The sequence below is a fragment of the Protomyctophum bolini genome (genome assembly GCF_963924005.1).
Source record: "Protomyctophum bolini genome assembly, chromosome: 2".
Taxonomy (NCBI): domain Eukaryota; kingdom Metazoa; phylum Chordata; class Actinopteri; order Myctophiformes; family Myctophidae; genus Protomyctophum; species Protomyctophum bolini.
The window spans coordinates 4,654,720-4,669,981 of record NC_137863.1 but is presented as its reverse complement, the minus strand read 5'-3'; the positions used below and the strand labels follow the sequence as shown (position 1 = coordinate 4,669,981).

General features: G+C 42.3%; 1 protein-coding gene across 1 annotated transcript in view; it reads right to left on the bottom strand.

The window, feature by feature from the left end:
- The window catches only part of LOC308323618 (protein Wnt-7a-like), a gene marked incomplete at its 3' end in the record, with an annotated part of 27,674 nt that extends 12,975 nt beyond the window's left edge, over positions 1-14,699 (bottom strand). Inside the window, exons 1-3 of the mRNA XM_080775376.1 lie at positions 14,355-14,699; positions 9,634-9,860; positions 659-930 (exon numbers count right to left, since the gene is read on the bottom strand). Of these exons, the coding sequence (XP_080631502.1) occupies positions 659-930; positions 9,634-9,860; positions 14,355-14,425 (570 nt within the window). The 5' untranslated portion in view covers positions 14,426-14,699. The remainder of the gene's footprint in view (positions 1-658; positions 931-9,633; positions 9,861-14,354) is intronic.
- Positions 14,700-15,262: the final 563 nt, after the last annotated feature.

The following is a 15,262-nucleotide window of genomic DNA, read 5'->3' as shown; positions in this document are numbered from 1 at the left end:
ACTGTACTGTACTGTACTGTACCCAGAAAGGTCTGGCAGCCATTTTTGGACTACTTTAAACAAAAATTCCCGGCTGAGGATGTTCAGGTGTAGGACTGCTGTCTAAAGGTTCAATTATTCTGGTTTGGCAAGTGACGATCGGTTTGAGAACACTGTAGTGTAATGCAATATGACATGACCTTGTTACCTTTAAACTTTATTTTTGCTTTATTTTATTGTGTCTGTTTTGGTCCTGTATTTCAGTCTACACTATTTCCGTACTCGGACGGACAGACACACAGAGACAGACAAAGACACACAGAGCGGTGTATAGGAGTGGCTCATGGCACCACTCAAAAAGAACAAACGTATTCATTTGAACTACAACATGACATCACTGAGGTGACCACCGAACTACAACCTGACGTCACTGAGGTGACCACCGAACTACAACATGACGTCACTGAGGTGACCGCCGAACTACAACATGACGTCACTGAGGTGACCACCGAACTACAACGATGACCACCGAACTATAACATGACGTCACTGAGCCGCGGTGATGAGCAAACCACCGCCACCGCTCCAGCCCTTCTCTCTGTTTTAACTCACCACCGCTCAACGTTATTTCAACGACCACGACCACAACAGCGACAGCCACCAACCATACGACACCCACCTTGCGTCCGACCTCGTTGTTGTGCAGGTTCATGAGCGTGCGCGCGTTCTGCTTGATCTCGCGGGCGTCCACGAACACCTTGGAGAAGCCCAGGCCGTAGCGCACGTCGGCCGAGCAGCCGCCCCACTTCCAGCCCTCCTCCTGGTTGTAGAAGCCCTGCTTGTCCTTGTCGCAGCCGCAGCCCGACAGGCTGCCCTGCGTGCACGCCGCCGTGATGGCGTGGGCCACGCCCGCCGCCATGATGGCATACGTGAAGGCCGCCTCCTTGCTGCCTGAGAGAGAGAGAGAGAGAGAGAGAGAGAGGGAGAGAGAGGGAGAGAGAAAGAGAGAAGAGATGGAGAGAGAGAGAGATGGAGAGAGAGAGAGATGGAGAGAGATGGAGAGAGAGAGAGAGAGAGAGAGAGAGAGAGTAGTAGTTTATTTATTTTGGTCATTAAAACAAATCAATACAGTGCCTGCTTTTTTGTTGCAAAAGAAACATTGACCAAAAAGGTGTATGTAGGCTGAAGCCTAAGCTTATAGTGCCTACCCTTCTAACAGATAAATGGCTTTCATAGGTAAAATAATACAACAAAGCAAACAATAGAAGGGGAAAGAAACAAGAAAACAAAACAAAAACAAACAAACATAACATAAAACAAAAACATAAAACAAAAACGGAGAAAGAGAGAGAGATGGAGAGAGAGAGAGATGGAGAGAGAGAGAGAGGGAGAGATGGATAGAGGGAGAGATGGAGAGATGGAGAGAGGGAGGAGGAAGGGAAGACATTTTCAAACACCTTTGCTGACATCATACAGCAGTGGTTCTCAAACATTTTGATGTCAAACCGCTGGTGGAAAAAGAGCTGATTTGGAGCTCTATTTATTTATTTTATTTATACGTTTATTTATTTTAACAGGGACAATACAAAGAACAATGTATCAACATGTCAAAACATGAAACCGTTGCGTTGCAATGGGAACATTCTTTCCCAGATTACACTTCAAAGTTTTAAAATGTGCATAATGTCAACCAGAGTTTAACTTTATTATTAAATATTTTGAGATTGTTTTTGTTTGTCTTTTTGTTGGTTCCATTGACAATGAACGGTATAGAGTAGACTGTATCTTCCTTAATCTTCCTTAATTCTTTATGCAGCGAGTCTTATTCTATTCTTCCAGTTTCCCCCTTCAAGGCCCATCTTTGAGAAGCAGTGATATAAAGCAGTGGTTCCCAAACAGTTTTAGACCCAAACTGTCACGAACTGTATTGTCATGAACTATAATAATCTGTATACTGTGTACTTTTATTATGTAGTGATGCCCTATAGTGTTTCCTGTTCTGCCTAGTTGTGTTTGCCTGTCTTGTCTCACCTCCCTGTGATTACTAGTTTTCTAGTGTCCTGTTAGTCTCCCAGCCAATCAGCTGTGTCCTGTTAGTCTCCCAGCCAATCAGCTGTGTCCTGTTAGTCTCCCAGCCAATCCCAGTGTTGATTGTTTGTTCTGTTCACCTGTGTATTGTGATCCCTGTGTCTACTTAAACCCTCAGTTCCTCGTGTTCCCTGCTTGACTATAGATGTTGTTATGGTGTTCTGTTCCCGTTATGTTCACCTAGTGTTTTCAGTATGATAAATACTGGCGTTCTCTGCTCCTGCCGGTCTGTTCAGCATATGGGGTCCTATATTACTTGTCTTGAGTCGCACCGTGACACAAACAAAGACCCAAACTAGTGAAAATAGCAGATCAGCATGAAGCTCACACCGTGTCACTTCACGACCCATAAGAATGGGTCTGCGACCCAAACATGGGTCCTGACTGAGCCACTGTTTGAGAAGCAGTGATATATATAAATCTGTGGTTCTCAAACTTTTTCATGTCAAGGACTCCCAAATTGACAGCAATTAGCCTGCAGAACTCCATTAGAAATGAGATGCAGCTCTAGTGATTCTCAACCATTTTCATTCCAATGAAGGAATTGTAAAATCAATTCAACTCTGAGAGTGTATTTGGTTCCATTTTGGTCCCATTTGTTCTCCTAACTATCATTTACCTCGGGTCGGGGTCGGAGACCCCCTGGAACTCTCTCAAGGACCCCTGGGGGGTCCCCGACCCAACCCCACTTTGGGAAGCAGTGATATAAAGAGGTCCTCTCTGCCAATAAGCCTCCTCACATACCTGACATAACTGCTTCCAAGCCAGACATAAAAATAGTCCAGATGAGCCAAGTGTGACTGATTCATCACGCTTCCTCTGCCAGGGATTAGCCCCTTTTGGGCGGGAACCCCTTTTTGGTGTTATGTTATGTTCTCTACTTTAGCTATTGAAAAATAGCAGACCTACAAGCTCGTAGCGTGGCACCGAGTGCCACGCTACGAGCTTGTAGGTCTGCTATTTTTTGAAAAATCGTGAAAATGTGGCGCAAACCTTTGAATATATATATTCTTTCAGAGCGAACGTTTTGAACTCTAATCTTTGCTCCTGGAGGAGAACAACATGTTTTCAGATGGGGGGTCGGTGGGCCAAGTACATTTATTTTTGGGGGTCCTTGACGTTGTAGAATCCTTTCTCAGGTCTAAATGGGTTAATGTTGACAGGTAGAAGCAGAGGTAGGTGAGGGTAGGCCTACAACAGGGGGGGGGGGTAGGTGAGGGTAGGCCTACAACAGGGGGGTGCCCACACCTTTTTTTTTATCTTGAGAGCCACTTTCAAAATGACCAGTTCAACAACATGATCTATTATATTGATCAAACCAAATTATAATCCCTTTGCTGGGAATAGTTTAAATAAGTTACATAAGACTCATTTGGAATGGGAAATACTCAAATTGGTAGGATTTCTTGTATGCAACTTTGTAATGCGTTTGTGTGCAACCCTGCTATACTGACGTTTGTGTGCAACCCTGCTATACTGACTTGTGTGCAACCCTCTTGAAAACAAAGTATTGCATTATATACAGTATCTATGATGATATATATTTTAGGGGCATGTCATGTGGCCTGGTAGTGATCTACCTTTAGGGCACCCTTGGCTTTAAGCCCCTCCATTCAATGCAGAGTATTTATGAAGTATAAAGTAAATGGAAAGTCATCATATACATACAGTAAAGCACATTCATTCATATCGTGAGGAAAGCCGATAATATAGGCTACAATTGAGAGGGCAAACAATTTATTTTATGTCATCCACTTAAAGTTTCTTATAAACAACACTATACGTTGTTGTCTGGAGTCCCACAGGGCACTAGACAAAGACCCACACTCTTTTTCTCTTCTCTAAACACCAAATCTCGCTTTTCGGCAAAAGGGTTTGCTCCGGAAAACAGACGCTTTAGGATCCCTGTGGTTAAGTTATATAAGGTCATAAGTTACATAAGATGTATGCAATGAAAATGTGTTACTTTTGTAAAAAATAAAAGAAGAGTTAGGGACGGTAGGTTGAGGGTTTCATGTTGAAAACCAAATAAACTCAATAAAATAATAAATACATTTTGTTAAATCTTGTTTTCTAGACTTTATAGGCAGATCGGGACCTTTTAGATCCTTTGGGCTTCTCGCCTCTTCCTGGCGCTTTTTATCTATTTTTGTTTTACCCATTTTAGGCAGGAACCCGTTTGGTGTTAGCATTACGTTATGCTTTAGCTATTGAAAAATAGCAGATCTACAAGCTCGTAGCACGCCACCGAGTGGCGCGCTACGAGCTTGTAGGTCTGCTATTTTTGAAAAATCGAAGAACGACTGGACATAGAAACATAGCTTTTTCAGAAAACTGTCATTTTCAAACAGACATTTTTAGAATCTGATCTCAGGTCAGAATGGGTTCATTATTGTCCATGCTGTATGTCTGCACTTTATCGTAAACGGCGCTAATTAATTAAATCATAAAAAAACATAAAAACATTCTATTGCAGACCTCTCTAACATCCTGAAGCTGTGGTTTACAGTATTTCAGTGCGTGGAGTGGGGTGGGGGGAGGGAAGCAGGGTGGGGTGGGGGCAGCGCTCCGTCTATGTTTAGACATCAGTCTGGCTCTTGTCCCAGCTTCCGTCACGGCGTGGATCCACCCAGCATGCACCCTGCCGGGGGAGAGGTGAACCTCTCTGGAACGCACCCATGGATCCTCCCTGAGGAGAGCAGCCACACTGATACAGCTGATCTGGAACGCACCCATCGTTATGCTGTCCGGGGGAGAAACCTCGTATATAGGCTCTGTCTATGCACGGTGGCGGCCATGTTGGAATGACATTATTGGGCCCTCTTCCTTTATTCCTTTCACTGGTGTTGATACGACCAATTATACTAGTGATCATGGAGGCTCTGCTCCATTCTGGTCAAACAGTCAGGCGGTGAGACGACAGTGGGTCTCACAGTGGGGTCCAGGAACCCTCAAGTTTCCTTGAGGGGGTTCCTTAAATGACCCCTTACGGGTGATTATTTAGGCCCCAAAATCTATAAATCTCACACTATTAAGGCAACCGGCCGGTTCCACGCGCTGCACAAGGTGCCGTTTTTTTTCCCACTTGAGCACCTGCCTCTCTAAATGTCTGTGCACGCCACTGTGTGTAACTCTGAGAGTATATATACACTCAAACTACAACTAACAACAACATTACATGTTAGATGGAACTCCCTTCAATGGCCCCCGGGGGTCCCCGGACCCAACATTAAGAAACAGTGATATCTATAAAGCAGTGGTTCCCAAACTGTTTAGCTCAAGACTCAAAAGAGAAATGAGATGTTTGCCCATGACCCAAACTAGTGAAAATAGTAGTTCCGTGTGTACACTCTTATGGTGCGTTCACACAGGCGATGCAACAATGCAGTCTACCATTCATTGTCGATGGAAGCCAGTGACATGACGTTGCAAAGACGCAACGATGCATGTAGCTGCTCCAAATCAACTCACAATGTGTCTCTGCATCGCTTCATCTGCCCGTGTGATCAGAGGAGGTCCTTGAAATGGAAGAATTTGAGAACCACTGCGCTACACGAAGTGGGACAGAGCCTTAATTAGCATCATTGATATGATATATGAAAAACCTAAAGTGCACAGAGTCTATTTCCATATTTCTCTATTTTAAACTGCATATTAATAGATTGGTTGTTTTGGCTATTTTAAAACATTTTACGCATGATAGTGGAAAAAGGACAGGGTTTTTGGGACATACAGGGTTTCCTCTAGACAGCGGTGATATCCTCCCTGCACCCAGCACACTGATACAGCTGATCTCCACTCTATAAATCAGCTGGTCCAGCTCAGGTTCGTTAAAAAGGAGAAATAAGAGATAAGTCTGCAAAGGAGGAAACAATATAAAATATATATATATATATATATATATATATATATAAAGAAAACTAGCAGCTGGACCTAATTATAACCATCGGTGAGTTGAGTTTTAGCAGGTTCCATTTGCAGTATATATATACCCATGTTATTGTTGTTGTTTTTTTATGCGATTTACTATCTACTGTATTTATTATTGGTTAGACTGCGCTGTATGTCTCCACAGTGAACTTGAACACAAAGCACAAAGTTGCTTCAGGAGTAGCCTCGGAAACCCAGACGTTTTTATTTCCAGGGAGAAAAAAAGGTCTGGGTCTGAGTCCACTTCAATTCGGCATAGAGTAGCGCAAACATTGCTCACTCTCTGCTGATTTCTGATTGTCTGCACCTTTGTAAAATTGACATACACACGCACACATGTACACACACGCTCCTCTCTCTCTCTGTCGCTCTAAGTAATTAGTCTCATGTCGCGCAGCTGCATATATTCTCCCGGCGGATCCTGCCGGGAGCTGCCTAACCTATGCCATATAAAGCATAGGTGAGTTCCAGGCTACTTCAGGAGTGCCAAGGAGTCTGTCTGGACTGTCTGGACCTGTCTGGACTACCTACCAGTACCTACCTACCTACCGACCTACCTACCTGTCTGTCTAGACAGGAGCTACATTTATAAAGCAGCTACCTACCAGTACCTACATTACCTACCTACCTACCTACCTACCGACCGACCTATACCTACCAACCAACCTGTCTGTCTAGACAGGAGCTACATTTATGAAGCAGCTACCTACCAGTACCTACATTACCTACCTACCTACCTACCTACCGACCGACCTATACCTACCAACCAACCTGTCTGTCTAGACAGGAGCTACATTTATGAAGCAGCTACCTACCAGTACCTACATTACCTACCTACCTACCTACCGACCGACCTATACCTACCAACCAACCTGTCTGTCTAGACAGGAGCTACATTTATAAAGCAGCTACCTCCTACCAGTACCTACCTACCTATACCTACCTACCTACCGACCTGCCTGTCTGGACTTGACAGGGGGGGAAAGTATTTTATGAATACATGAAGGTACTTTTCACTGAACTTACTATAGGATCTTTGACAAGATTTAAAAAAAGCAATGTTGCTGTAGGACAGAAACATCTTAACCCATTTAGGCCTGACGCCGAAATAAAAATAATGGTCTTCTAAATCATGACAGTTTTCTGAAAAACCCCATGTTTCTTTGTCAAACATTTTCATGTCAAAGAAACCCCTAGATTATATGTAATTGGCCGCCGGCCCCCATCTGAAAATATGTTGTTCCAGGATCTACAAGCTCTACAAGCTCGTAGCGCGGCACCGAAAGCCGCGCTACGAGCTTGTAGATCTGCTATTTTTCAATAGCTAAAGTATAACATAATGCTTTAATACACCAAAAGGTAAATGAATGCCTTACTTGTACTACTTGATCATACTACAGCGAGCTAACCCTTAAAATAGACTAAACTACTAGGCAAAGTAAATATGTCGCTTGCATAACATCAACTTATTGACTTCGTCTCACAAGGATCTGACAAACATCTGATAATGGTCTCTCCGGGGCCTACAGTAGGTACAGTATAGGTCTCCAGGGCCTTATAGCTACAGTAGGTATGATTGAGATGTAAGTTGCGTGGCTCTGGCAGCGGTGTGTGATCAACAGTTATATGAGTTATTCTTCTCACTAGCCCATTCTGACCTGAGATCAAATTCTAATAAATGTCTTCTACATCCTGACAGTTTTCTGAAAAAGCTACGTTTTCTGTCAGTCGTTCTTCGATTTTTAAAAAATAGCAGACCTACAAGCTCGTAGCGCGCCACTCGGTGGCGCGCTATGAGCTTGTAGATCTGCTATTTTTCAATAGCTAAAGCATAACGTAATGCTAACACCAAAAGGCGTTCCCGCCCAACATGGGCTAGAGGTGCAGGCAGGGAGTGTGTGTGTGCTCGGAGGTAAAAAGATGATTCATCTGTCAGATCATTCATTTGTGTCATTTGAGTATCCATGGCCCCCAGCTTTATCCCACTCAGGACGGGAAACCCCTTTTTCGTTTTTTTAAAGCATTATATGTTATACTTTAGCTATTGAAAAAGCACTCGGTGCCGCGCTATACGAGCTTGTAGATCTGCTATTTTTTTTTCTTTCGAAAAATCCGCAAAATGTGGCACAAATCTTTGAATATATATTCTTCTTTCAGAGGAAAGGTTTTTGACTCTAATCTTTGCTTCTGGGGGGAGGGTCCCTGGAACAAGAACCACTGATATATTATAATAAAACTGTCATGATTTAGAAGAGATCTTTTATAATCTGGTCTCAGTCGTAAATGGGTTATTCCACTCATAGAGCAGGATGTCTCTCTTTCATTTATCACCCAGAACACCTTCAGTCAATGTCAAAACAAAAGCTCTGACCTGATTAAAAAGAGGGGGGCCTTTCTGTGTGGAGTTTGCATGTTCTCCCCGTGTCCCCTATAGGGTAGATACCCTCACAAAAACATGCAGTAATCCTGGTCTCTAAACTGCCTCCCCCTGGCCAGCCGGGGCGCCTGATGGAGGGGAAAGGAACTGTTTGGAATAACGTGTTCCTTCCACGCGCTACGTCCAACCAGGGAAACTCCCCCCCCTGTCAGGTGTAAAGGAGCAACTTGGACACTCAGGCATGAAGGAAGCATGAGTTAAGTCCGTTGCTCTCCCCAGGTTGGCGGAGGGTGTGTAGAGCCCAGGATCACATTAGATAATTGACACAGGGGTGAAAAATGGGTTACAAAATCGTTGGAAATCACTCAACGGTCCTGCGTACCACCTGTATCTAAATGCCACACAATGCAGGAGGCAGCAGGAGTCTGCAGGACGTTGTGTTATTGAAAACAAGTGTTTGGATGTATGGACTGCCATGGCCAGAAAGTAGTTTTTTTTGATAACTCAGACTGACTCAGTAGGCGTTCCCGCATAACTTCCAGGTATGAATCGTACGACGATGTCACACGCATAACCAAGTGTTATGCCAAAAATACCTGGCCATCTGGCCGAAAGCGTTGCATACACGTAGACTCGATAAGTGCATACAGTCTAATTCAACAAACAAAAGGTTCAGCTTGGGAATATATAGCCAATCATGTTTCAGTGCCTCAATGTGAGCACAAACTCACACATAGTGGCCACAGTATAATCAGCAATAATGTTGCAACAATGGTGATAAAACCCTTGGATATCGGAATTGAACAACTATACACTGTTGCAGAAGGAGTCGTATAGTATCAAGGTTTGCAATTTTCAGGACATATACATACAATGGGGCGGGGGGGCAGCTAAATAGAAGGAACTTGCTAAAGGTTTTATGACATCTTATCTTAGTATGATAGCCATGCTGTCAACGGCTCTATGATGGAAGGCAGTGGTTCTAAAACTGACCCACCAAAGTAATCATATTTGAACTGGGGACCAGTTTCCGGAACTATACAGAACTAGAACGGAGCATCGTTGACATACAGAACTAGAACGGAGCATCGTTGACATACAGAACTAGAACGGAGCATCGTTGACATACAGAGCTAGAGAACGGAGCATCGTTGACATACAGAGCTAGAACGGAGCATCGTTGACATACAGAGCTAGAACGGAGCATCGTTGACATACAGAACTACATACAGAGCTAGAACGGAGCATCGTTGACATACCCACTTTCAGTTCTTTCCCGAAGACGGTCCTCTCGCCCAGCGCCGAGCAGTTCCAGCGGCCGTGCTTGAACTGGAACTGGCACTCGTTGATGGCCATCTGCGCTCCCTCGCCGATCACGATGATGGCGTCCGGCCGGCTCTGACAGATGGTCCTCTGGCGCGGCGCCAGGCCCGGGATCTTGTTGCAGATGATACTGGCTCCCAGCGCCACCACGGACGACAGGCCCCTGGCAGGAGGAGGACCCATGGAATGAAGCAAAGACAACAACATCAAATCTCACGACATGATGACCCATTCTGTTAGCCTGTAATTTATGAAAGAGCACGAAAGGAGCTTGTTTACTTAAAGCAGGACGATGTAACTATTTTTCTTTTAAGTTAATAAAATTGGACTGGAACAATCTACCTGTCCATATTCGTTCAATAACAATCTTTTCATTTGTTTAAAACTGTGCTGTCGTCTCATCTTGAGACTACCTGTTCATGTTTTCACTAATCATCACTGTAGCAGATCCATGATGCAATGATCCATGTGTTATGTCTACGTTATGTCCATGTTATGTGAAATGTTGTTTTGTTGCAGTTTTTGTTTTGTTGTTTTGTTGTTGTTTGTTTCTTGTTTATCTAGGAATTGTATTGTTTTGTCTGGTTGAATTGTTTGTAAAAAAAGTGTCTTTATGTATGAAGTGTACTTTGTGAATTGAGGACCCTCTTGAAAACGAGATGGTTCATCTCAAGGGATTGTTCCTAATAAAGTAATTCCAGACATCACAACATGATGAACCATTTTGTTAGGCCGAGTCCTAGCCTGTGATTTATGAAAGAGCACGAAAGGAGCTTGATTACTTAAAGAAGGACGATGTAAATAAAATGTAATTTTGTCCAATCTGTATGGTAGACGGGTAGAGCATGTTGATACAATACAACTTATATACAAATTAGGTTTGTTGTATTTTGGCTCCCTGTATGCTCTTGTTTTGAGAGATTTAGATTGTGTCAAAGGTCAAAAGGTCATGTCTTAAACTAGACACGGGAACTGACCTGAAGGTCAAGATTCAATGTATCTCCTGAGCAAGCAGGCGCATGCAGGCTCTATTAGCTCAATGGTAAAAAATGTCAGCACTTGTACCGGGTTCAAATCCGGTGGTGGAAGAGGAATGTTATGGAATTATGCTGTTTAAGTATTATGCTTTTCCTCCCCAATATGTTGTCTTTTTTCTCTCACACACATACAGCCAACCAGTTGAAGAAATCACAGAGTGATCAGTTTTAACCTTAATCTGAGACCATTCGTGTTTATGGAAGATGCTTCTGAGCATACCGTAACGTATTCCATTGCTAGTTTGACCGCTTCAAATACAATTTCATCTTAAATTAACCAATTGAAAATAGCCGATCTACAAGCTCGCAACGTGTTGCAAGCTTGTAGATCGGCTATTTTCGGTGCATGCATGACATGTATGCACCGAAACAGAAGACTGGGTGGCTTCTGTGGAATCCAAATGACTGAAATCTGTCGTGGCGACTGAGAACTGTAATCTGTGTGGATGAACACCAGACTTTATTAGTTCAGTCATTCTACAATCTCAATTTTCAGCATTTTCAAGGAGTCGGGACCCCCAGTTTGAGTTGCAGGACCCCCAGTTTGAGTTGCAGGACCCCCAGTTTGAGTTGCAGGACCCCCAGTTTGTTAGACATTACCCCCATTTGATTCAGTTATGTTGTAGTATACCTCTGACACCCAAAATATACACTTGCAGAAATGTGTTTATTTAACTCTGAACCAAATGGTTCGGTATATTTTTATCTGTACACTTGCATGCAGAGAAAACCGTATTGCTGCAACTATATCAACTTATTGTCTTATAGCGTTTGTTCTGACAATAATCTGGAAATAATTATTTCAGTGTAGTGGTGTAAACATTTTTTTAAATACCGTATTGTGCCGAATATAAGACGACTGATTATAAGACGACTTTGTGGAAGAAGAACAATGAATGTCAAATAGTCTATAGTCCCCGATTATAATACGATTATACGACCCCGTCTTTTTGAATAATTTATTTCCATCTTATATTCAGGCCAATAGGGTGTCTTATCTGCAACACATCATGATGGATCTGCTATTTTGACTATTTTTTTACTTATTTTGTTTTTCCTTACTCTTCACGTATGACATAATAGGGAAGGATTGCATGTGTTCTACCGTGTTACTGTAATTTAGTCATAGATTATGGTAATAAATGATCTTTGAGAAAAAGAATGGGAAAAAAACATATTTTATGTTTTATGTTTTCACATAACCCTAACCGAGCTTTGTATCCGCTGATGCTATTTTGTGTTGTGCTATTTTTTTATGTTATTTTGATGAATTGAACACATACTGTAGGACCATAATGGAAACAAGTCTCCAGGATGGCAGGATCCTTCTAGCCTTAATGTCTGGCTGTACCGAGTGTTGTTCACATCTATTTCTGACTAATAAAGTATTCCATCAATCTAAAAACGCCAAAGCCTATAAGAAATGAAGTGATCCATTAGACATTTTTCAGAATTAATAAATGTAACAATACCTCGTTACTTTACCTCGAGTACAACTTTCACTTGTATAGTTCTAGTAATATTTGACGAGGAACATTTATACTTTGACTCATTTATACTTTGACTTATGATGAATTCCTGTTGTTCTTTGACTATATGTAATTGTCTATTTGTACGTCTCTAAATGTTTTGATGAATTGAACATAGTGGACCCTCTTGTAAACATGCTTAATTGGGTCGTCCACTCACAGTTAACAGTCTTTGTATTGAGTTTGTGCTTGAAATGTACTGTAATTCTACAAACTGTTAATAAATCAATCAATCAATCAAAAACAAAACTCAAGTTCTGGAGTTGAGTAGCCTACTGACGACACTGTCGTCAGTGGTGGACAAACTAGGAGGCAAATTAGGAGGCTACTCAACTTCAGTAGACACACAAATGTATTCTCGACCACATGGTGAACAATAGGGGTTTTCAAAGTGACCCCCTCGGTCAGGGGACAACTCTTCTCAAACGTTTTCTTGTCAAGGACCCCCAAATAAATACATGTGTATTAGGCCACAGACCCCCCCATCTGAGAAATGTTTTGTGCCAAGGGGAGGGACCCCCAGAAGAGAATATTATTTTGTGTTTCCAAAAATGCTCAAAGTTAGCTGATGTGACATCATCAAGTGACATCTCTTACTTTTTAATAGCCAGGCTATAGGTGGATGCAGTGGTTCAGATGATTGTGATTTGTGATTAACGCATTTTGCTGGTGGGGACCCCTAGCTGGAACCCCCCGCCCCCTCCCCCTCCCCCCAAGGACCCCTGGGGGTCCCCTGCATCTGCTATAGCCGACCTTGCACTCATTGAGCTTGTAGATCTAATAACATCTAGAACAGGGGTGAGCTTGTAGATCTAATAACATATAGAACAGGGGTGAGCTTGTAGATCTAATAACATATAGAACAGGGGTGAGCTTGTAGATCTAATAACATATAGAACAGGGGTGAGCTTGTAGATCTAATAACATCTAGAACAGGGGTGAGCTTGTAGATCTAATAACATCTAGAACAGGGGTGTGCTTGTAGATCTAATAACATCTAGAACAGGGGTGAGCTTGTAGATCTAATAACATCTAGAACAGGGGTGCCCAAAAGGTGATCTACCAGTAGATCTCAAAGCCTATGCAGGTACACCACATGACATGTCCCTAAAAATATTATAAATATATATCATTTTAATATATTAAAAGAATTATGATCTGCCATTTGAATTAAGGTGACTTGTTTGACATCAAAAGGGCATGTCAGCTCAAACCCACAAAGCAATACTTTTTCAAGAGTATTGCGCACAAGCGTCAGTATTACAAAGTTATATACAAAAAATAAAAAATAAAAAGGTATACAGTTTAAACTATTTTCAGCAATAGAATAATATATTTTTTTTGCTTGTTGAGCTGGTCATTTTGAAAGTAGCTCTCAAGTCAAAAATGTGTGGCCACCCCTGGTCTAGAACATGTTGGAATCATTTTGGGAACTTTTTTACACAAATCTTCTTATATGTCACTCACATTTATTTATTATTATTTATTTATTTATCCCCCCCCCCCCCCCCAGATAGGGGTCCACGGTCAATTTGGGGTCCTTACAGTTGGCACAGTCAGTTTCCTATACTGAGAAGAGCCAAGAGCTCTATTCATCATCTGTTGCATCATGAGGAACAATGTACTATAGTGAATTATAAAACTCCATTCTATTGCAGTAAGTTATAGGATACATCCGATTTCCATCAATTCAAATTTCTGACTTTTATGCCAATTGTCAGATCAATGTTTAAAGAACTTCATTCAGATGTTTTGCCCAATTATCACAAATAAATAGGAAAAGGGCCAATCTGGGCATATTCTGGGACGGGAGCTCATTTGACATTTGACTTAAGGGTCATAGTTCAATGCTGCTCAGAGTTCAATTAACAAATTGATGGTGTAGCCTAGTGTCAGATAGGCTAGGATGAGTTGAAATTATGTGTGCCCCTTAAAAAATCATGTTCTTTTGTATCAAGACAATTAAAAACAAATACTCACATCTGACTTTTATATAGGCTTGCCTCAATTCAAGAAAAAAAGAAAGAAAAAAACTTTGGATGGGTTTATTGCTATAGGCCTAGAACAAAAATATTATGCCGTCAAACTTACCCGATTTTCAAATATACAATTCCAAGGCAAAGGAAGAAATGGAAAATCCATCGTCGTGTCTTCCTACTCATGGTTGAAGTGCGTTTATTGAACGGCTCTCTGGGGTTATTTTGTTGTCTTATAGCCTACAGTTTATCTCTACGAGATGTTGCTGCTGGACTCAGCTGATGTGTCCGGCCGCAGGTCAGTGCAGCAGCGGCTGCCCCAGGTGTTTCCAGATGTGAAGATGACGACGAGGAAGAAGAAGAAGATGATGGTGGTGGTGGTGGTGTCCCCAGGACAGAGCTGAGAAGTTTGTCTCAGTCTCATTGGGTCTGTGTTGTCGGCAGAATAATAATCCGTCTGGTGCAGTATCATTAGAAAGCTTTGGCTGTCGTTTTTTCTCGGGAATATTCTGGAGGATCCCCCTGAGGTCTTGTTCTCTATACCTTTAGTACCAGGGCGTGTTCCGCAAAAAGAGAAAAAACAGGAAGGAACAAAAAAGACAATTTCACCCTAAAGGTAGAATACTCCGATCGCACAAAAAAACGAGCGCAACATAAAAATATGACACACAGATTATGTGATTGGAATCAATGCACTTGCGCAGCGCATGCACCTCCTCGATCAGAAAAAAACTACACTACAAGTTAAGATCGGCTTCCATAATAAATAATCCCCCTTTAATGCTTTCTCTCTGTCTCGTAGTTGAGACCCTCCTGTCCGTCCTGTCCTGTCCTGTGTTTGATGATGTGAAGACTGAAGAAGTGTGTGTGTGTTCCGTTGATAAACAGAAGCTGCAGTGCTGCTATGATCCTGTGCAACAAGCAGAGCTATACCTACCGCCAGGTTTTATCTGTTCTGATGGAAATGCTCCTCCCACGGGACGGGCAGACAGGCAGACATCCTAGGAACTCCGAGAGACCGTA